The 24,623-nt window shown below is 40.9% G+C and overlaps 1 protein-coding gene across 1 annotated transcript in view; it reads right to left on the bottom strand.

Moving 5' to 3' along the window:
* spon1a (spondin 1a) overlaps positions 1–24,623 on the bottom strand; it is a 253,304-nt gene that overhangs the window by 204,044 nt on the left and 24,637 nt on the right. Inside the window, exon 3 of the mRNA XM_079620224.1 lies at positions 11,677–11,810. Coding sequence (XP_079476350.1) covers positions 11,677–11,810 — 134 coding nt within the window. The remainder of the gene's footprint in view (positions 1–11,676; positions 11,811–24,623) is intronic.

The following is a 24,623-nucleotide window of genomic DNA, read 5'->3' as shown; positions in this document are numbered from 1 at the left end:
TCATTAAGTGTAATTATTCCTTTTGCGTGCATTTGTGTGATTCTAAAACAAAAACAGAAAAAATCAAAGTAAGATTCATTTGACTGGTAGCATTGGTTTTCTTTTTATCTATTTTTTCAAGAGTTCTATTGATATTGCGATATTATATATGTGTGTGTGTGTGTGTGTGTGTGTGTGTGTGTGTGTGTGTGTGTGTGTGTGTGTGTGTGTGTGTGTGTGTGTGTGTGTGTTAGAAAAATCTGATATTGTGACAGCCCTAATTCAGACCCCTTAATTTTTCCACTTGTTATTTTATCCTTATGTTTGAATGCTTTAAATCATTATTCTTTTTTCTACACTATAATGACAAAGCATTATAGTAAATAAAAAAAATAAAAAAAACATTTTAAAAAACAGATGTGTTATAACTTTGCAAATGTATTACAAAGTAAAAATGGAAGTTTCACAGGGCAGCTCAGTGGGTAGCACAGTCGCCTTAAAGCAATAAGGTTGCTGGTTTGAGTTCTGGCTAAGCCTGTGTGTTTTGTCTGTGTGGACTTTGTATGTTCTCCCTGGGTTGGTGTGGGTTTGCTTTGCTTTCTCCCACAGTCAAGAATTGGTCTGCATCTGCTGTGTTCCTAAGAGCACAATGGCCTCCTTCATTCTTAAATGTAAGAAGTTTGGAACTACCACAACTCTTCCTAGACATTGTGGACAGGCCAAACCGATGGTCACTCTGGCTGAACTCCAGAGATGATATGTGGAGATGGGCTTTATGGCAGAGTGGCCAGATGAAAATAAAAGCACGCTCGGAAGCTGCAGAAAAAAAACACCTAAAGGAATGTGAGAAACAATATTATCTGGAATTAACCTTAATTCCTAGCCTCATGTCTGGAGGAAACCAGGCACCGTTCATCACCTGTGCAATACCATCCCAACAGTGAAGCTGCTGCTGGTAGCATCAAGGGTCTGACTCTGAATAGTTATGTTGATGTGAAATCTCAGTTTTGTTCTATTTAATACATTTGCAAAGTTATCACAAATATATATATATATATATTTATATATATTTTTTTTTTTGCCTTGTCATTTTGTTAAATGGAGTGTGTAAAAAAAATACGATTTTGATTTCATGGCAAATTTAAAGAGATAATGGAAGGAATGAGTAAAAACAGAGAGGTTGTTTCTTGAGTTTTCTTCGATTATTTCATCTAATTGAATTGCGTTGTGCTACGGGTAGCCATGGCCAGAGTAACTCTTCCCTCAACCACATTATCTTTGATGATGTGAGGAGCAAACTGACAGATCTTCTATTTACCGATTCAGTCTCTTTATCGGTTTATTTGATTGCTTTGCTTTTGAGTCAGATAGCAGAGAGTTGAGGAACATATCCCAATTCTAACTTTACCCCTTCCACAGAGCATGGATTTTGATGTTCAAATGAAACATACACCACTGACTCAATCTCTATTCACCATCAGAAACGTTCGTTTAGAAGGATGGTGGGTGACAAACATGGGTCGGAATGAGAATGGTACGGAAGGACTCTAAAACACTCAAACCCACCCACACCGCCTTTTATGTTAAGGTGCTGATGGTACAGCTCTAATTGTCCATGCTCTAATTCAATCTCACCCCAATTTCACATATCTGAAGAAGAGCGGCTTTGGCAGAAAGCCTCCTCACTTTCCAGGGCAGGCCAGGCAATCAGCCGTGGTAATGGTTATTTAACATCCAATTTAAATTCTATCAATGAGATGTTATTAAGGGCAGACTCACTTTCCTGCTTTTACACTGCTGATGCTAATCACCTCTTTCCCAATGTGTGAGTCTGTGAGAAAGATCTTCTCAGGCCAGTGCTCAAGGCTATGCAATGCAAATTCAATGGCCCGCATAATCCCAGAAAACCACCAGCAGTGAGATTTTTGCCACTGACAGACAGTATAGGTTACATCTGTTTTTATAAACTGTGATCCTGTAAACTAATAAAAAAAAATTGGCATAAAATTATACTGTAATTATTTAACCTTGTGGCTGTTAAACTGGATTATTCGTCTTGGCTTTTAGCAAAATTGCTCCATGCGCAAGGTCTGTAATGAGCCTCCACTTGAAAAGAACATATACATTTCATTCGGTGCTTCACCTAGCTTTTACTTCACACATATATAAGGGGAAAATGAGTGTTTGACAGTAGCTTGAACATAAACTGCTTTTATTTATGTTGTTTGTGCAACAGTCTGGCCTAAATAAGGGCATTAAGCTGATTTCACAGATGTCATATTTTTATTTTATGTAGCACCCTTAAGAAAGAGAAATCACAAGTGAAATTTGTTCCTCATAACCTGCAACTGATAGAAAAGAAAATTATAACTTTTGGTGACGTCTCTTGCTTCTGAATTTTTTTGTCTCAGGTGATCCAACCACTAAACACAGTGTAAACGGAGTTCAATGACTTGTTGTAAATCTGACAGATAAAATTTTTCTGAACTGCGGTGTGTAATGTTACTAACATGGCACCCATTTTGCATTATAAATCAACTAACATGACAAAACAAATTCACTTGCATGTATTTAAGAATAAAAAATATCAGCCAAGGACTGACTTACATGTAGCGCAACCAATCACAGTTCGTTATGTTCCGCATCATCTTTAGTGTGAAAATGTAAAGTCGATGTCCCTTCAATAACAGACCGGTGTACATCTAATCAATGATTCATTCCAGAATGTTGTGCAAGTTTACTGCAACAATAGAGCCGCAAACTTCACATACTTTTGAAAATCCAGCATTCAGTTGATACTGATAAGCGCTCACTGTAAACATGACAACGTTCTTCTTCCACAATGGGTTTTGCATCACGGCATTTAACGTGATGCATTCTAAAATAATGCTCACCTTGTGCAGGACATGCAATAAGTCAGTAGCCTGGTTGACACCAGACCCTTCTCAGTTGTATCTGAGAGTGGGTCTGGGGAAGGTTCATTCACCAAAATTCAGTTCCAATGTGTTATGAATTTTGTGTTATGCAAATGTGTTGTGTTTTGTATTGTATTTAGGCTACTTATATTATATTTAAATATACTTTACAATTTTATATTGTTCAATTTTAAGTTTTTTATTTTATTTTATTGTTTTTTGTGTTTTTTTTCTGTTCAGCGAAAGGAGGAGCCGTGTTCCAGCGAAAACGTTCCCTGGTGCTATTTTGCAGATTCAGAAAACAATTCCGCCACCGACCAGGAAAAACCTAGGGTCCGTTCTTCGTACGTTGCTTAAAACATCCAAGATCAAACGAGAGATCCAAGATGATATAATCGGCCTAATCATTATCTGGCTAATTGGGTTCTTCGAACACACCAGCCGGTTATGATTAGTATAGCTGGATAGAGTTATCTGAGATAATTGCGCGTGCAATGCGCTGGTTTAAAAGGGGATATGTATCGATAGTAGAAACATTGATCAGAAACGCTGCTATTGGCTGCTCACCGTGGCCAAAGAGCACGCACAGTTTTTCTCCGCAGCAGAGCAAAAGCTAGTAGTCGAAGTTTATGCGGAATTTTAATGTTTAATGAAAACGCCAGGGAAGACATCAAAGTCTGTAAAAGCCAGGAGATGGGGCTGGCAAATAGTAGCAATTAAATTCAATAGTGGGGACCATGTTAAATGTTTCTATCACTTGTTACAGTAGATACATTTTTGTATTTTAATTTAATTTCATAATTACTTTGTTCATTGTAATGTCAGAGCCACCACCCACTCGAACATTGGAACAAGTAAAAGTGAAAATGGTAATCTTTACTAAGCTACTTATACTGTTCTTGGTCTCTTTTAAAAATACACCGTTAAATGATGTGCATGTGTTGTTCATGTGCAGCAACCAAGAAAAAGGCTATATTTTTTTAAAATAAAAAAACAGGTGGTGGTCCTGCACCCCCACTTACTCCCCGACAGAAGGGCTGGCCCTTGGGTTGAATGTGAATTGACCCTATTGTGGGGGGCATCTCTGGGGGCAGCTCTTCCTTAGACCCACGGCAGGGACCAGTAGCAGCAACAGCTTCATTACTGGTAAATTAGCTTTTAATTATCTTAGTACACTGTAAAATAATTTGTTGCTGCATTAAATTAAGTAGGCCTATTATCCAAATGGCTGGTCTAAAGCCTGAATTGCTTTACTTTATGAAAGTGAACACTGCATGTAGGCCTTACATAATATCTCTTATTGCAGGCTAAAGATGGCTTGATCACTGGCTTTTCAAAGAATAATTGAAATAAAAAAGGAAATAAGCCTGCTCGCGAGCAGGTTTAAGATTGCGCACCTGTTGCTATGACAGCAAGTCCAGGATGAGCGTCGAAGAACCAAACAATTCAAGATCATGCCAAATCGCCAACAATCAAATCCAGCTAAGTGAGTTAGCGACGTACGAAGAACGGACCCCTAGTCTAAAGTCAGTGTAGCGTTGCATATGTTATTTATGGTATTTTAAGGGCACATGCTTGGCCATAATGTAGCGTGTGCACAACGCGCATACACTGATTCTCTCATCTACACAAATGCAGCAGTTTTCAGTTTTGCAAATCATACATTATTACAAGGAAAAATATTAACACATGAGGGAATTCATTGTTGTGTCCATGAAGATGTGAAAAAATAAATCTAGCTTACACATTTTTATTATACACCTGTTTAACTGAAGGTAATTTGGGTGGGTTTCTCCCATCCCAATACAATGTCACTCTGTCTTTTACGGCTCTGACGAGAACGTCGGTCTCCCCGGCTGTGAACCGCTCCTGGCGTCCGCCTGGCAAATCCGGCGTTATAATAGCAAGCCGCCATGGAACAAGCATGCCTGCTCTTAAAGGGAATGTGAGATGACACTCTGATTGGTTTATTTCACGTTACGCCCAAACCACACCTATGAATGATGAAGCTACTTCAGACCAACCCATTTTAGATTTGCGTCGGCCGCAAGAGTGATTTAAACCGCTGATACAATAACGACAGCGCCCGAGATACGCCCACAAAGTTACTTGCGTTTCCCGTTTGATACTTGCCTCTGGGTTCTCTCCCAAGGTTTTTTTCTCCATTCTGTCACCTGATGGAGTTTTGGTTTCTTGCCACTGTTGCCTTGCCTTCTGGCTTGCTTAGTTGGGGACATTTAATATTCAACAATATTATAGATCTGCCTTAAAGGTGGACAATGATGAAATTGTTTTTTTATATTATTTCATGTTATCACTGTGAAGCTGCTTTGATACAATCTGTATTGTAAAAAGCGCTATAGAAATAAAGGTGACTTGACTTGACAATAGTAGCGGTTGAAAAACACTGATTGATCAATATTATGTATGAGGAATATACATTTCGGTAAGTTGTAATGTACTGTATCTTTCAAAATTGTTAATTCGTGTTTATTTACTATTAGCTAGAGTTGATCGGTTCACGTGCCGCTAGGGATCTGCACATCACATTACAAGCGCCAAAACCGTATTTATAGTTTGAATTTCCTAATAAAGTTGACAGAATTTGAGAGCGGAGATTTTTTTTTATCTCATAAGTAACCTGCTCTGTCTCGTCTGTCAGTCTCCTTGTCCTCTTTGCATCGCAATTTTTCTGTGCGTGAGAAAATGGATGTGTGGCTTGAGAGCGTGTGAAAAGGGTTACTTGTGTGAATCTCACAATGAATGCGTGAGAGTTGGCAGCCCTGGAATTCGTGCTTCCTTTTCTGTCGACAATTTCATCATCTTTCGATACTGACTCAAGGTGAGTTTCACTTTCGCCACTGCTTCCACAGTAATGACTTTATTAACTCCTTTACTTAAAAGATTGATAATATTAGAGAGATAATTATAAATATGCAAACGTCTACTACAGTATCGCATCAGACAGTGCGTTGTAGTCTCCCTGAGGAAAAATTCCGTTCATTGATTGCTATAGGAGTGGAAGAATTGTCTAAACTTTTTAAATCATCTAAATCGACAACATGTATTGAAAGCTATTGAAAGAGATGCTTCCATAGGTCATAGATCCTCTTCTTAATATCATTCATTCATCTTTGTCACTAGGATAAACCTTTAAGCTGGCTTTTATTAAACCTCTTATTAAAAAAAGTGCACCTGGATTCTAGAGAAATAGTCAATTACAGGCCGATCTCAAATCTACCTTTTCTATCAAAATTACTAGAAAAGGCAGTATCCCCACAACTATCTTCCTTTTTAGAAAGAAAAAGTATCTGTGAGGATTTCCAGTCAGGATTTAGTACTGAGACTAGACTACTCTCTTTAGAGTTACAAATTATTTGCTCTTATCATCCGATCGTGGTTGTATCTCTCTATTAGTGTTACTCGATCTTAGTGTTGCATCTGATACCATTGACCACAATATTCTTTTAAATAGACTTGAAAATTATGTTGGCATTAGTGGAATTGCATTAGCATGGTTCAAATAATACTTATCTGACCGTTATCAGTTTGTAGCAGTAAACAAAGAGATGTCTTATTGATCAAAAGTTCAGTATGGCGTACCACAAGCCTCAGTGCTAAGACCTTTGCTGTTCACTCTGTACATGCTACCCTTAGGATATATCATTATGGCATTAGTTTTCACTGTTATGCTGATGATACTCAGCTCTACATTTCTTTGCGCCCCGACGAAACGCACCAATTCACAAAAGTAATGGAATGCATAGCTGATAAAAAATGTGGATGACTTGTAATTTCCTACTACTTAACTCTGAAAAAACAGATTCTAATTATTGGCCAAAAAACGTCCTCACTTAATAACCTAGAATACTGTCTAACACTTGATGGCTGCTCTGTTAAGTCTTCGTCGTCGGTTAGGAACCTGGGTGTGCTCTTTGATACCAATCTTTCATTTGAAAGTCATGTGTCTAGCATCTGTAAAACCGCATTCTTCCATCTTAAAAATACATCTAAATTATGACATATGCTTTCAATGAAAAATGCGGAACAGTTAGTTCATGCGTTCATGAACTCGAAGCTAGATTATTGTAATGCTCGACTGGGTGGTTGCCCTGCACGCTTAATAAACAAACTACAGCTGGTCCAAAACGCAGCAGCTAGAGTTCTCACTAGAACCAGGAAGTATGACCATATTAGCCCAGTTGTGTCAACACTGCATTGGCTGCCTATTAAACACCGTATAATTTTTTTTATATTGCTGACTACCCACAAAGCACTAAATGGTTTAGCTCCCCAGTACTTGAACGAGCTCTTAACGCATTATAGTCCTTCCCGTCTATTGCAATCTCAAAAATGTGGCCAGTTGATAATACCTAGAATATCAAAATCAACTTCTGGCGGTAGATCCTTTTCCTATTTAGCACCTAAACTTTGGAGCAGTCTCCCGTACATTGTCCGGGAAGCAGACACACTCTGTCAGTTTAAAACGACTAAGAACACATCTCTTTTTCCTGCCATTCACTATGAGCATTTTTATTATTCAAATTAGTTAAATGATTATTAGGCTGCATAGATTAGGTCAGCCAGAACGGGGACACTTCATATAACATCCAATGTACTCATTACATCATAAGAATAATGGCATCTACACTAATGTTAGTCTTTCCATTTATTCCAAGGTTTACTGAAGTCAGCAGGATCCGGGCCGTATCCAGATCAGGCGGTGAACCTGCGCCTGGAAACGACCACAGCGCAGAAACAATTTGACACACCACAGAAAGTTTCTTGCTCTCTTTAAATTTTGTAATGTCAAGCTAGTTTTTCACCCTTTTGATTTTACTTGGAGTAAATAGGAGAGAAAGAGAGTTTTTATTTCATGGAGCATTTCTACTCCCAGCATCCCCTGTAGAATTCACTCACAGCAAAGTGTTGAGGTCAGCAACCTCACCATGGATTTCTACTCATTACCCACACTCCACCTCTTCTGCCATACTCCCCACCTCTCCGTATCCTCTCTGCCTCAAGCACACCCTCTCCATCGCTCATGCTGGTTTGATGGTTCCATGTCTTACATTTTTTGATATTGCACTTTTGTCTTGTCCTCTACACTCTGCCTGTCTTTTCTCATACTGTATTTTTTATTTGCCAACCACTGAAACATGTTTTTTTTCCCTTAGTTTATGTCCAAAGGAGGAACTTTGAGCTGGACCTCAGTACCAAGACCATCTATTACAGACAGTGAACCATATCAAGTTTTGATACTCACAACTTAATTTTAGAATAGTATTCCATATGAAAAACAAGTGAATCATGGAACAGTCATAATTAACAAATCACATTTTGTTTATGATGTATATGTTACAATCCAGAACTAACTGTAATTGAGTTATTATCAGTTATTATCAATGAAGCTGATTCCACAATGCATCTTTCATAATACACTTTGTTTGTTATGATCAGAGGATTTGGCAGCATGCAGAATTCAGCACTGAAAAAAAAGTCAGATTTGAGCGGTGAGGGGATTAAATGCATCTTAAATGCATCTGATCGGCCATTGCGTTCAAGAAATCAACACGTGTCTGTGATTGGCTACATTGTTCAATGCTGCAAACATGTTTAAATAGCAACTCTGAATCGTTTCCATTTTGTTTTAGTTGGTCTTGTTGCTTTTGTGCAACAGATGAATATAAATGTATTTGTTTTTAGATGTTTTATTCATAGATATTTCTATTTTTCACAACCTGGTAAGCAGGACCTGGAGAAGACACACGCTGTGTAAATTATGTCACGCACAAATAAAATATGCAGGGGGTAAAGTAAAATTTAAAATTGAGGATACAGTGCATCGTCAATGCATCGTGATATCGAATTGAACTGAATCGATGACATGATAATCGTAACTAAACCGAACCGAACCGTGAAACCAGTGTAGGTTCACACACACCCCTACTTTACCATGCATTCTCCTCTGTTGGCATTGGTTTGGAAATTATTAAGGTTACAAATCTGGTGAAGTGGAGCACATTTACAGTTATAAGTAACCTGCAGCTTATTCATTGCAGAGACGAAGTTTGTGATGATTTTTGACAGTATTTGTGATTTCACAACAGCATTACACTATTATTTGAAAATTATGTAAATCAGAATTTAATGCAAACTTTTTTTACTCACTCAACTGCTTTATATCACTGCTGATATAATAAGCCATATTTTAACAAGATGAGAAACATAGTGATGTTAAGTGATTTTGATTCATGAGTTGATCATGGTTTTGCTTACAATCTATCTACATGTTGTCTAAAGTGTTGTGGGGTTTTGTTGATAAACACATTAACTGTGGACAGTTAATAGTCACTTCTCCACTGCACAAATGTGCACTGTCAAGCAGCATTATGGTATTGGTAATTTTTTGTTGTTGTTGTAAATTAAACTTTTAGCTCACCCCAAATTAAAATTATGTTGTTAATTAAGTACCAAACCTGTAAGACCTTTGTTCATCTTCAGAACAAAAAATTAAGATACTTTTAATTAATTCTGAGTCCTTTCTGTTCCTCCTTAGGCAGCAATGAAATAATGTTTTTTGTAAAAAAAAAAAAAAAGTTGTACAAATATTAACAACTGCTCATGCATTAGCAAAACACACATACTTTGTGATGTCCTCGTGAACACGCATTGCAAGTCAGTAATTTTGTAAATGAAGTGGAATATTGTTTATTGGCACAAACAAAGTACTCGCATTGCGTCATAAAATTGAGAATATACAATTAGACTTGCATGGATTACTTTGTCTTTCTTACCTTTCTGGGGCTTTAAAGTGCTACAGTAGATGCCTAGGCTGCCTTAGAGGGACGGAAAGCTCTCAGAGTTCATTAAAATAGCTTCTGTGTTCTGAAGATGAACAAAAGTCTCACAGATATGGAATGACATGAGGGTGAGTCATTAATGACAGAATTTAAATTGTGGTTGAATTAACCCTTTAACAAACTTATTTTTGATATAATCAAATGTGCAAGAGTGAGGATGTTTGGCATTAGATTACATTCGTTTATGACAGTGAAATTAGATTTGTTGATAGAAAAATAAAAGGGAAACTTGTTTAAAATTGTCAGAACATTCATTCATGAGCAAATTAAGAGGCTGCCAGTGTATTCATTTCTAATGTACATGTGTGTCAGAGACATTGCCTTTTCATTGTTTAATGAATGTAGGCACTTTATTGCACTTGTCAGCTTATTGGTTCTATATTGCAAGTTTGGTCTCCGAAGTGTTATTGATTGAAGTGAGTAATTGTTATTTAATTGTTAAAGCTGTTTGTTGAGGATGTGTTAAGAGTCAGGATATGGTCTCACAAAATACATTTATTTTGATATAGATTTTATATACATTTATTTAAATTGTTGTACTGTAAAAGGTTTTTGGTTAACCCTTTACAATAAGGTTAATTAGTTTACATCAGTTTACTAACTTATAACTAAGAATGAACAATACTTCTTCAGCATTTAATAATCGTAGTTAATATTTATTTCAACATTTACTAATACATTATTCAAATCAAAGATAGTATTTGTTAACATGAATGCACTGTGAACTAACATGAACAAACAATGAACAGCTTGATTTGTATTAACTAACATTAACAAAGATTAATAAATGCATTGTTCATTGTTAGCTCATGTTAGTGAATACATTAACTAATGTTAACTGATGAACCTTATTATAAAGTGTTACCAGTTTTTTTTTTTTGTACCTAAAGTTTATTAAAGACTATTTGCATTAATTTTATACCCTAATGCAAACTTGTGTGGACCACCCCTGTGTCAGTTGTTAAGAAAACAAATAAAATAAATGTACATTTGAACTGTATCATTGCCTTACATTTATTTGTCCAGTAGAAAATATTATCTTAGTAAAATTGTGAATCTATTATCAATGATTTATAAAAGATGATTGATAGCACTTAAGTTATTGGAGTAACACTTGTTTTTTTTTTAAGAAAAAAGGTTTGCCGACTCAACTGGATTGCTTTTGAAGTAAGTTTTTTTTTAGTAAGGTTTACTAATTAGATTTTACAGTGTTGCTAATATTATACTTTGTAAAAGTCTGCACGCAAAACATGAAACAGTCCGTAAATGAGACAAAAGCATGCACATCACTGGCAAAAATGCTCAAGTTGGGTGCTAAACAAAAGAAAAGAAAAAAGTAGGCACACCAAGGCTCCAAAAATGCGCTGAATGTAAGTTACTAATGCAGACCATATTTAGGTCACAAGTGTTGGCTGTTTGTGAACTAAATCTGCTGTCAAAAGGGCAAGCTATTTAAACCCATTGTGTTAAATGCTTGCTAGGTTTTAAAGTTAAGCAAAAACGAAGCATAAATAACGCAAATGAATGCCAATGCATCTTCCCCGCTGCTGTAGCAGTTTCAAGTGACGTAAAGCTAATATGTTTGGATCGCGTTCTTCTTAAAATGTTAACACATTTTGCCCTATTTGCCGTATGTTTTCTTACAGATCAATACATATTAAGTGTCTGTATAATCTTCCTTACTGACTAGTGCAAAATTCATAATTCATAATGATGTCAGACTGAGATAACCTATTTGACCTAAAATCTGTGTTACTAGTACTTTATACAGTTCTTATTTCATCTAGAGTACCAATTGACCAACAATTCGGAAATTGTTTTGAAAGAAGTAGTTTTTCCTATTACCATGATCACCGTAGAATCCCAGGGTTCCCCCTGATTTAACCCATGGTTATGAGGTGAGGATAGTTGTCACTTACTTTAACAGTACACAGCCATTGCCTGACAGTGGCGCTGTCCAGAACACCTGTATCCTGGTCCTCCTGCGAGGGGAGCTTTCTGTCACTGCTGGAGGGCAGTTTGTCATAAACTGTGTGTCTTCCTCATCGATTATCTGAAGATTGAACAAACCCATACTCATTACAAATGTGTACAAATTATTTATTTTCTAAGATTTCTTCTTATTGATAAAAAAAAAAAAGTTTTGTGGAATTGCACACAGGCCATGCAGCATAACATTTTTTAATAAGTTTTTTTTACGTTGGTGTTTCATTTAGAATAAAACAAAAAAATTAATTCTGTTAGTTAAAAAAAAAAACAGATTTATTCAATTATTAGCTTTTTATCAATTTACTAACCTGCAGTTATTTCTCAAATTCTAGTTTGGAAAACGTACTCGGTTACTTTCGTAACCTCGGTTCCCTGAGAGTAGGGCACAAGTATTGTGTAGCTAATACACAGTGGGGAAACTCCTTTACCTCGATAATACTGAAGCCTAAAATGTAAAACGCATTTGCAGCTGCACAGCTAGCACAGAGAGTCTAGCTCACTCATTGGCTCCTCTGCAGCAACTGCACATCCAATGGCGTGGCGCCTCTACCGCCAAAATGGGCGTGGTCTAGACCTATATTATCGACCGAAATAGCCAAAATAGCAGGTTTAAATCGACTGAAGCGACAACTGCCATGTTACCATAGTGCGGCCGGCTACGCAATACTCGCAGAGTATTATACTACTAGTAGAATACTACTCTCAGGGAACCGAGGTTACGATAGTAACCGAGTACGTTCCCTTTCGAGAACGGTCACTTCGTTTGCAAAACGCCGCACTGTAAGTAACTAGTTGCTTACTGCAGCCCAGGAATCCTGAGCTCACAGAAACAAGCCAGAACCCAACATATATATTAAAAAAGACCGGACACCGTCGGGTCTAATAATATACATATATATAACGTCAGTAAGCTTATACCCAACAAATCTACCAAAAAGACCAGACACTGCAATAAACAGAAAACAGTAATGCAATAAAGGATATAGCGTTGATCGCCGGATGGCCACAGCAGAGTGGCGACAGGAGGAAGAACGACTTCTGAAAGAAGCTGCTGTAGACGGCTCGCTCAAGCTGAGAAGGGCTCGTTTCAATAGCGAAGGCTTTCAGAGGAGCTCAGAGACGTGAAGTAAGTCGCTGAAGGAGATAAATCTGCTATTTTGGGCGATAATATAGGTCTAGACCACGCCCATTTTGGCGGTCTCTGACGTGTGTCGGCGCGGTACCAGCTCATAGGCACCACGCCATTGGATGTGCAGTTGCTGCAGTACAGCCAATGAGTGAGCCAGACACTCTCTGTGCTAGCTGTGCAGCTGCAAATGTGTTTTACATTTTAGGCTTCAGTATTATCGAGGAAAAGGAGTTTTCCCACTGCGTATTAGCTACCCAATACGAAGTGACCGTTCTCGAAAGGGAACCCTGACGTAATGTAATTGTCATGGTTTAGTTCCGATGAAGACGAAGAAGGATTAAGAAGCAAACATCTTTAATATAGTAACGCAAACACAGGTAGATCCAAAGGTAATGGCAAACTAAACAGCATGTAGACACACAATACCGGACAAAGAAGGAAACAAACTGAGGTACTTAAAGTTCCCCTGTAGTCAATAATTGTATCCCTTAAAACTCATCTTTGATCACCAAAATGACATATTTCAATGTTTTTTTCCTTGATTTTTTTTTCTTAATACCTTAAAATAGCTTGAATGTAACTCTACACCTTTCCCTTATTTAGTATATGCGGTTCTATTAATATGCAAATTACCCCCGCCTCCACTCACTCTCTCACACCAGCTCAGAGATCCACTCGTTGACGATCACACAGCGATGTGATTGGTTACAAAGTAGTTTGTGACATCAGAAGCATCAGTCATTTCAAACTTGTTGTTCGAGACCGTCTTTAGTTCACTACAGTTTTAAAGAGAAAATACTCAGCAATGGTGTTGAATTGCACATGGTTTATCTTAAATATTAAAAACACCACAGACATATAATCAACATTCAAAAGCTTGATTTTTACCACAGGGATTTTTACCACATTTTTACCACAATCTCTCTCTTTCTTAGCGTTATTCCCGCTCATTTGCAGGGTCTGCTTCACACACACGCTTTGGCACAGGTTTTACGTCGGGTGCCCTTCCTCTTTTTACAACTCAGCACTGGGACATATTCACACTCACACACTCTGCGACAATTTGGCATATCCAATCCACCTAACCTACATGTCTTTGGGGGAAACCGGAGCACCCGGAGGAAACCAACGCTGACTCCACACATGCAAACTCCACACAGAAATGCCTCCTGGCTCAGTCAGGGCTCCAACCGGGGACCTTCTTGCTGAGAGGCAACATTTCTACCCACTGAGCCACCATGCAACCCACAGGTGGATGATAATGAACTAAATGCAGATAGCTGTGCTTGTTAATTGAATCACCATGACAACAGATAGTGGTGGGAAACTAGAACAAAGGAAACGGGAAAATAATGAAATTCAAACTAAAAGTCCATGAAAACGAAACTAAAGACACACATAACAGAGTAACTGTTTCATTATCTGAGAGCAGCAGACAGCCCGCAAGTCCACAGTGAAGGTGTGGCGATGTCTGACCCAGGTGGAGCGGACGGTCCGAGGGAGCCCGGCGATTGAACGATTAAAATATAAAAAATTTAACTTTTTAATAATAAAAACAAAAAATGAAGAAATTATTAGCTGTTTTCTCATTTTCTACTTTCAATTTGAAATCAAAACACGAATGAACACGGATACACAGACCCCTTTCACTGACCCTGACTGAAATACAACTTAACAAAATAAAATCTGTCTAAAATAAGGTGAACATTGTCAACAATTGCTTTATCAGTTGTTGCACCTTTTTTGTAATCATTATGACTGTTTAGAGACCAACTCTATCAACAGCTGTCAGCTCCAATAGTTTATGTTATTGTTGTTTTTTTCCGCTTTGACATCCCAACTATTTCATCCCAGTGCAACTATGCCCGTAGGAATTTGCTGATCAGATATAAAGTTGTTCATGCCATGTATTCTCTGAAAATGTTCACTCACATTGTTCGTCAGGGTTTTCCCAGGCTAGAAAAGAACCAAAGGGTTGTCAAAAATCTTAAAATCAGCCGTGGGAAATAAACGCATGATTGTGTACGTATGTGCTTCCGTCTCTATGACTCCTCACAAGCATCCTGTAATATCTTCAACTGTGAAAAGCGTTTGGGTGAACTTTGACCTCCAATACCCTGACCTCCACTATTTGGGTGACTGCTGGTGAGCAAGCAATGGCAAGGCAATGGAATGTATTGTCAAACAAACCTTTCCGGCCAAACAAACCGGTAAAATGCTTTTAGAGAGCAACAGAGCATGATGGCATTAATTTTAAGCAACACTGTTTTTGTCAAACTTAAGTTGTGACCTACATTACTTCAATATTGTGACATTTCTGAGTGTAAAGGAATACCGAATAAGAAAAAATTGTTGCCAGGGCCTTTTTTTATTACACAACGGCTGCGTCCCAATTTGCATACTATCCATCCTAAATAGTATTCAAAAGTAGAATTAGTACGTCCCAAATCGTAGGATGTTGAAATAAGTGTTCCAAAGATACCCGGATTGTCTACTATTTCCGGTTAGAATCCGAAGTGCAGATCGATGAACACTCTAACGGCTAATATTGCCCATAACCCATCGCGCGTTGGGCGATGATTCGGTTAGAACTACAAACACGAGTGAAAAGTGTTAAAAAAAAAAAAACTACAGACATGGAGGACGCGCGAGTCCGGCGTTATGTAGAGAGGTTTAGATAAAGGGGTTTGAGTGATTAATTATCAGTATCTAACCTGACGAAAATGTATTTATTCAATGTTGTCCACATTATAATGCATCTGCAGCAGCATTGTGAACTTTTGTAAAGACAGGTTTAGCCATTAACTTTTAAATGCATCATTATATTTAAATTCCGAACACATGAGGAGAGTCTTCGCATGAAAGACCCGCGACTGGCAGATGAACGTGCTACTACATTTCTCTCCGAAACGGTAGGAAATTAAATTAGATTGAATGGAGGATTTTAACTGTGACAAGATGATTGACAGGGCAGTTTACAGTGACAGGATGCACGCGACAGATCTGTCCGTTAAAGATGACGAAGTAGTATGTCTCAAAGCTTGCCTACTTTTTTGCTACACACTCAAAAGTATATACTTTTTCTTCACAAAAAGAGTACATACTTTTAGGTCGTAGTATAAGTAGGCGAATTGGGACCAAGCCCATTTGTTGCAGACTACCAGTTAGAGTGCAGTGGTTCCTCGTTTTATCATTAGCGGCCCAGGGAAAAAAGAATGGTAGGCAGGGTTGCCAGGTCTGTGCAACAAAAGTAGCCCAAAAATTCTCCATCGGGCGGCCGAATTCTCCACTGGATTCTACTTCTGAGGGATGTTTTGGGGGTGTTGGAGCATCTAAATCCTACTTACGGGGATGGAAATCAACCAGTGGAATTTTTTTTTACCCGCGGCAACAACTTAAATGTAGCCCAATTCTGCAGGAAAACCTCGGACTTGGCAACGCTGACTGTAGGCCGCATTAGAAGGATCCTTTGACTTGGGACAGCCTTCGTTGCGCCGCTTTGACGCAATCGGCCTTCAAACGCGGCCTTCGGAGGATGCATCCCCTGAATTGGGACACAGCTTACAACAGAGTTAACAAGGGTAATGCCACATAGGTGGAAGAGATCACACAATAATGAGTACAGGCAATGGGTTATGGGAAGTGTAGTCCACAGTGCAATGGCACTGGACTGGATAGCCTCTGATGCAGGGCTCTAGAGTGCGACCAAAATTTGTAAGGGTGCGACTAAACTTTTTCCTAGGCTGCACCGGTGCACCTAACTTCCTCACACCCGCTGCCTCTCCACGAAAGAAGTGCTTGTTCTCCTTTGACGGAACTCACACTTATGGTTGGATCATATCGTGGTCTAAAACAATCACAGACAGAGATGGGGCAGGTCTTTGCCTCTGATTGGCTGTGGTCCAGATATTCCTGTAGGCTTACACTGTTCGTGCTCCGTGCTGTGTGCTGTGTGATTGAAATTGCGACCTGAGCATCAGCCCTTTTTTAAACTGTCAGTGAAATGTGACCCAATTTCGATTTTTTGCTCATATGTTACAGATTGGATGTGTTCTATGACCGTGTAAACAGGAAAAAAACGCATGCATTCGGATATTTCGTGATCGGTTTCAGGGCTCGTTCATATGTGGAAATAAATAATATATAAATCAGATATGTGCCAATGTGACTGTCAATGTAAACAGGCAGATTGGATTTTCTGAGGCAGTAGGCTATGTCTTCGCAGTTTAATGAAGAGAGCAACCCCGACGCGCATCTGCAAAGAGATGGATTGCCCGACGAAACATTGGGTCGTCGTAGGAGAGGAATGTGGACAAATGTTAACACAACATATCAAAGGTTAGCTTAAAATTTTGGACCCACTGCTCCTCGTTAAGCCCGCCACAATCTCATGAAAGTGCATCTAGCACGAATTTGATTTATCGTGCCATTTACGCCAAAAATAGTTTTTGCGTGCAAATGATAAGCACTTTATGGCGTGTAATACGCACGTAAAAACTATTTTTGTTGTGTAAATGGCACGGGAAATAAAATTTGTGCTAGATATGCACTTTCATGAGATCATCCCACCAGTCCTGAGAATCGTCTCGCTGCGCATTCGTCCATCTGTGCAAGAAGAACCCCCTTTGAACATGCGCAATGTTTCAGATCTATGTCAAGTGTAAACACATGAATCGGATATGGGTCACAATTTAAAGAACGTGTTAATGGTCGGTCAAAAAATCAGATATAGGCAACAAATCAGAATTGGGCATCAAGACCTACAGTGTAAACAAGGCCATGGCAATCAGCATCAGCAAAATAAACGCAAGAAAACAGACGATGAACAATACACATAGAGAGTTTTTTCTTTAAGAAAAGTAAGCCTGTTCCCCCCAATACTCTCCCCGGCCAATATTCCGACAACAGCCCAGACATGGAGCTACTTCAGCCATCAGATCAGGGAAGCACTTTTAAACAGTAGCACTTTCTATTTCTATCTTTATTTTGAAATGTTTTATTTTGCTTAAAATGTTTTAGTTTGGCTCAGTGAAGCTACACCTTATTCTTGTTTAAACTCATTTACGTAATATATGAATGTATATGGAGTGTGATAAAAAGGTGACCTTGAAATTGTGGCGTTAAAGGCAACGTGAGCCGAGGAAAAATGTTGGTGCAACCAAGCAAAAACTTTGTCTGGAGCCCTGCTCTGATGGATATTCTGCGAACTTCAGCTGGTGATCACGACATGGTGATTCAAGTACTGCTGGTATCCCAGATGATGTAATAAGAAAATTACATCAATAAAGAGAGTATGATTCTGGAAACTGCAAAGCCAAAATGACCACTTGTACCCTAATGGGAAACAAACCTATACCAAAATGTATTTAAAATATATTTAGTATATACTAAGTACACTAAAAGCCCATTAACGTATTTACTGACATATCGCTTGACACTTACCGATATATATATATATATATATATATATTATAATTAAACTTTTAGTTTTGAGTACTTTTTATTGCACAATGCACATTTATTAATATTAAGCCTAAAGTGTTTTTATATCTTATTAGTAAAGATAGTATGATCTCTGTACAACATCAGTCGTTAAATGCAAAATATTTAAAGTGCGCCTAAAGTATACTTGCAATAGGTCCACTTTAGCACAATCAAATATACTTAAGTATATCTTTAGTTGGATCTCAGCACTATTCCTGGATAATTAAAGTGAATTAAGTACAAAAAAAGTACCACTTTAGCATACTTTAAGTATACTAATTCAGCAGGGTATTTATAATAAGTACATAAATGTGTAAATGCATTTGTATAATTATTTTGGTATATTTATTTTTAACTTAAATAGTGCCAGGTAAGATCTTCAACCTAATTAATTCCTCCCTTAAATATAAAACATTATAGTTATACAAATAATGCAAATACGAAATAACAATTGTTCTCTCCATTTAAATAATGTTTATGACTCCTCTTAGTTAAATACAGTTCAAACCATAACTGGCCTATTGTTTCAGCAGGTACCACAGCATGATTACTCACCCTAAGAACAAGATGCAGAACCTGCAATACATTTATAGGGATATTTATGTTATCAAGTCCAAAGGAAAGCATTCAGTCAGTAAGCACCAGTGCCAGCTCACCTCCCAGGAGAACTCAACAAAAAGTGCTTTTAGAGCAGTCTAAAAAATGGCTAAGAAGGCACTCGCAGATTTTAAATAAGCTGTACTTCAAAAACCCTAGTTGCAAAAGGTTTTTCTGGAGGCACAGGAACAACAACAAAAAAGAAAGTTCTGGCCTTATTAGGCCAGATCAACCTTGAAGGCTGACGAACAAGTGAGAGAGAGAGACAGAGTGCTGCTCTAAGTGACTGTCACTCCAGGCACTGAAACTAAACCAGCAACCAGGTCCAGAGAGACTGTTCCTGAGGTGGCTGGATTTTTGCACTCATCTGGCTGTTGTCTGTTGTTAGCCAGATGAGTGCAAAAAGAGGCCTGAGTCTCCAGAATAAAGACCCCAAAATACTCATGATGAAGTAGGGGTGAAAATCGGACAGTTCATCACGATACGATACGATATCGATTCTTTCAACCAGCGATATGATATTCGATTCGATTCAGGGCTATATCGATTGATTTATCGATATTTTGAAATTATATGCTAAGTTTACACAACCAGTTACAATTGTATTAACTCACAAATGCAACCAAAATATATAACATGAACGTTTAATTGAACTGTTTGAAAATTGCACACCCTCTCCCATTTCAGACATTTACAACATAAGTGTTCATTTGCAAAAACAGATAACTATCAATCAAACTGCAGCTGGGTTGCTTTGATTAAGTAATTATAAAACATAAATAATAAAAAAACAGGTTTCTTACAAAATTCCAGTTCATTCAAAGTATGTGTTTTTATTAAAAGTTAGTTTTTTAGCAAAAGCAGATAACTCCAACAGTCGTTGTTCGCCAAAAGCAAATAACGTACTCGGTTACTAACGTAACCTCGGTTCTCTCTAGGAAAGGGAACGAGTACTGCGTCGAAAGAAGCTACGGGAAAGATATTTCTTTTTCGAGATTGAAGCCTAAAAATTAATCCTTAATTTTGTAAAATATTGTAAAACGCTTTTCTGTAGCATACAACCTTAGGCGGAGCAAATCGCGCGCCCATTGGCTGCTCCGCCAGAAAAGCACAGCCTATGCGAGGCCAGTGACGCTGACCAATGAGGACGCTTCGTGCCCTTCTGCGTCATCTCCCGCCGAAACGGGCGTGGTCTAGGCCTATAAATACAAGCATAGCTGTCTCCCACTCTGATTTTCGTCACAGAAGCGACGCAGCGTGGGCACGCACGGCCTGAGACGCAGTACTCGTTCCCTCTCCTAGACGTTAGTAACCGAGTACGTTCTCTTACGTAGAGTTCTCTCCTACTGCGTCGAAAGACGCTACGGGAACCCCTGTAACACGCCGTGCGTGCTCTTGGACCGACACAGACACCCGAGGGCGCGCACGCCCTGGTATACAAGCGCCTACACCAAGAATGTATAGGGAGACCGGCTAAAAATTAGCATCATCCCTTTATAGTAGTGCCCCTAAGGGCATAATAACATATATATGAAATATTAGATATATATGAGGGGTAATAGCATGCTCATGGGACACATTGTCAGTGAGTGATGCTTAAAACATTGGAGTAACCTGGGCCGCAGTGCGGGGCAGGAACACAACACATAGTCTTCTAGACCGAGAGCAGTTTAGCCTGCAACGCAGGAACCTCTAGGTTATAGAACCTTATAAATGTAGACGGGGAGAACCAGCCTGCCGCCATACAGATATCTTGTAACGAGATTCCGCTATACCAAGCCCACGAAGAGGCCATGTCTCTAGTAGAATGTGCTCTAATGCCCAGAGGGCATTCCAAACCTCTAGATGCGTAGGCTAGCGCAATGGCGTCCACTACCCATCGAGATAGACTCTGTTTCGTCGCAGCTCGCCCTTTAGAGCGCCCACTGAATGAAACAAAGAGCTGCTCCGACTGTCGAAAAACAGCGGAGCGGGACACATAAGGTCTTAATGGCCTGACCGGGCAAAGGGAGCTATTTCCGTCCTCAGAGGCCGGCAGAGCCGACAAGGAGATGACCTGAGCCCTGAACGGTGTGTTGAGGGACTTAGGTACGTACCCATGCTTATGGTTTCAACACGACTACAGAGTCGTTGGGCCCGAACTCCATACAAGAGGCTCTAACTGAGAGCGCTTGCAAATCCCCCACACGCTTCACTGAAGCGAGAGCCAAAAGAAACACGGTCTTGAAAGACAGGTGCTTCATGTCAACTGAGTGAATAGGCTCAAAAGGGGCCCCTTTCATAGCGTTCAACACCGTAGAAAGGTCCCAAACGGGGACTGAAGGAGGCCTTGGAGGATTTAACCTCCTGGCTCCTCTAAGGAAACGGACCACCAGGTTGTTTCTGCCCAGTGAATGGCCAAGCGCTGGATTAACGAACGCTGATATGGCTGCCACATAGACTTTGAGTATGGATGGGGTCCTTCCCTTATCCAATAGCTCTTGCAGGAAGGAGAGAATCTCCGTTTCCCCGCACTGAAGTGGTGACAGACCTTGGTCTGAACACCAACCAGAGAACACCGACCATTTGGAAGCGTAGAGCCGTCTAGTAGACGGGGCCCTAGCCTGCTCGATCGTGTCTAACACTCCCTTTGGGAGGTTAGCGGGTAACCGTTTATGGCCCACACGTGTAGGGACTAGAGATCCGGGCGAGGATGCAAAATCGAGCCCTTGGCCTGCGAGAGGAGGTCTCTCCTCACTGGAATCGGCCACGGGGCAGTACTCTTTAGTCGCATCAAAACTGGGAACCAGGGTTGATTCGTCCAGTATGGAGCGACAAGTAGCACTGAGCATCCGCTTTTCCTGATACGCTCCAGCACTTGAGGCAGGAGTGAGACAGGAGGAAAAGCATAGAGCGGACGGCGGGGCCAGACACTGGCCAGCGCGTTCGCGCTCTTCGAAAAGAATTCCGGGCAGTGAGCGTTTTCCTGGTTTGCAAACAGGTCTATTTCCGCTCTGCCGAACGTTTCCCACAGCAGACGCACTGTCTGTGTGTGTAGGGACCACTCTCCTGTAGGAACGTTGTTCCGTGAGAGTCTGTCTGGGCCTACGTTCAGGTGGCCCGGCACATGCATTGCTCTCAGCGAGCGCAGGTTGTGCTGGGCCCATACCAGTATGCGTTCCGTCAACCTGAAGAGGTTCCGTGATCTCACGCCACCCTGGCGGTTTATATAGGCTATTACCGACATGTTGTCCGAACGGACCAGGACGTGGCGCCCTTTTATCCGGGGACAAAAGCGCCTCAGCGCAAAGTCCACCGCCATCATTTCCAGGCAGTTTATGTGCGGTAGTTCGACTCGTTCTGCCCACTGGCCAAAGAACGGTCTGCCGTCGAGCAGCGCTCCCCAGCCCGAGGTGGACGCGTCCGTGGACACCACTTTCAGGCTCGAGGAAGTCCCCAGGCTTACACCTGACCGGTACCAGTCTGACGCTCTCCATGGTGTCAGGGCTGACATACACTCCTGATTGACCTTGAGGCGATAGCGACCGTGAACCCATGCTCGGCGCGGTACGCGCGCTCTCAGCCAGAACTGCAGTGGGCGCATGCGCAGCAGGCCCAACTGTAGTACTGTTGAGGCTGAGGCCATGAGGCCTAGCATTTTCTGAAATCTCTTGAGCGGCACTATATGGCCGCTGCGGAAGGATTTCGCCATTTGCAGGGTGTTTCGCCTGCGCTGTGATGACAGCCGTGCTGTCATAGACAGCGAGTTCAGATCCAGTCCTAAAAAGGAGATCCTTTGACTGGGAAACAGTGAACTTTTTTCCCAATTGACTCTCAGACTTAAGCACTCGAGGTGATTGAGTATTAGTGTCTTGTGGCGAGCGAGTTCTGAAGGTGATTGAGCCAGAATCAGCCAATCGTCCAAATAGTTCAGAATTCGAACGCCCTGGAGTCTCAGGGGTGCCAGCGCCGCGTCCATGCACACTGTAAATGTACGAGGTGCTAGGGACAGGCCGAATGGCAGAACCGTGTACTGATATGCCCGGCCCTCGAAGGCGAATCTCAAAAATCGCCTGTGACGTGACGCAATTTGTATGTGAAAATACGCGTCTTTTAGATCTATTGCCATAAACCAGTCTCCTTGGCGAATCTGCGCGAGGATTTTTCTGGTCGTGAGCATTCTGAATTTTCGCTTTGTTAGCGCTTTGTTCAGATGCCTCAGATCTACAAAGATCCAGGAAATATCTGCTGTACAGACCCACTTCGCTCTGAGCTTGAGATAAAGGCTCTATGGCCCCTTTGCTCAATAGCTTCGCTATTTCGTCTCGAAGTAGATGTGCTACTTCTGCTTTCACCGTGGTTTCGACTCTCTCCGTGTAACGGGGAGGGCGTCGATGAAACTGTAGCGAATAGCCTCTTTTTATAGTCTCTAGCACCCATTCTAAGACCCCGGGAAGTCTTTCCCATGCATCTGCACGCGTGACTAGGGGTTGAATGTAATCTGGGCCCTGGTCGCGAAATGGCGGCGACACGAGAGCAACCGTGTGCTGTAACATGGACGCCGTGGCGTCTGAGGCGGGGGGGGGGGGGGGGGGGGCACGTTTAACACAGCGGGTATCACGCGCGCGCTCGACTCTCTGAGTTGAGAGAGAGAGAGCGCGGGGCGAGCCCCGTAGGGCTCGTTATGTTTGTGAATAAATGTGGGCGCGTGGTAGCGGGCACATTTATAACACCGGGGATACTGTGTTTTTGAACTGACTGACCGTGCGTTGGTTTCATTTTTACAGAAAACCGTGGGACGTGCAGTGTGTAGTGGTTGTGGGCTCTGGATAGTGGGCACGCTCACTACATGTGATGCACAATCGACATGAATCGATTTATTTCGTGCAGACCCTGTGTTGTACGGGGCTGTGCTTGCACGGGTTGAAAAACCGGGCTCTGGTCGCGAAATGGCGGCGACACGAGAGTAGCCGTGTGCTGTAACATGGGCGCCATTGCAGCGTATGATGCGGGGGGCACGCTTAATCGAGCGGGCAGCCCGCGCGCGCTCAGCTCTCTCAGCTGAGAGAGAGAGCGCGCGGTGCGAGCCCCGTACGGCTCAGCATGTTTGAGAGAAAATGTGGGTGCGTGAACGCGGGTACATTTATAGCACTGGGAGTACTGTCTATTAGAACTGACTGACCGTGCATCGGTTTCGTTTCATAGAAACCGTGTGACATGTAGCTTGTAGTGATTGTGGGCACTTGAAAGCGGGCACGCTCACTACATATGATGCACAATCGACATGAGTCGATTTTATGTGTGCAAGCCCTGTATTGTGTGGGGCTGTGCTTGTGTGTACGAATGGGCACTGGGTCGTGGGCATACAGTTACACACATTACACCATCGGCTGTGGCCAGGACACCGTGTAGTACTGAGAGTACTGTCTATCAGAACTGACTGACCGTGCATTCGTTTCGTTTTTACAGAAACCACGGGACATGCAGTGTGTAGTGATTGTGGGCACTGAAAAGCGGGTACGTTCACTAACTTACATGTGATGCACAATCAACATGAGTCGATTTTATGTGTGCAAGCCCTGTATTGTGTAGGGCTGTGCTTGTGTGTACGAATGGGCACTGGGTCGTGGGCATTACGGATACACACATTACACCATCGGCCGTGGCCGGGACACCAGAAAATACATT

The sequence above is a fragment of the Phoxinus phoxinus genome (genome assembly GCF_949152265.1).
Source record: "Phoxinus phoxinus genome assembly, chromosome: 8".
NCBI lineage: Eukaryota > Metazoa > Chordata > Actinopteri > Cypriniformes > Leuciscidae > Phoxinus > Phoxinus phoxinus.
This window is presented reverse-complemented; position numbering and strand designations above follow the sequence as displayed.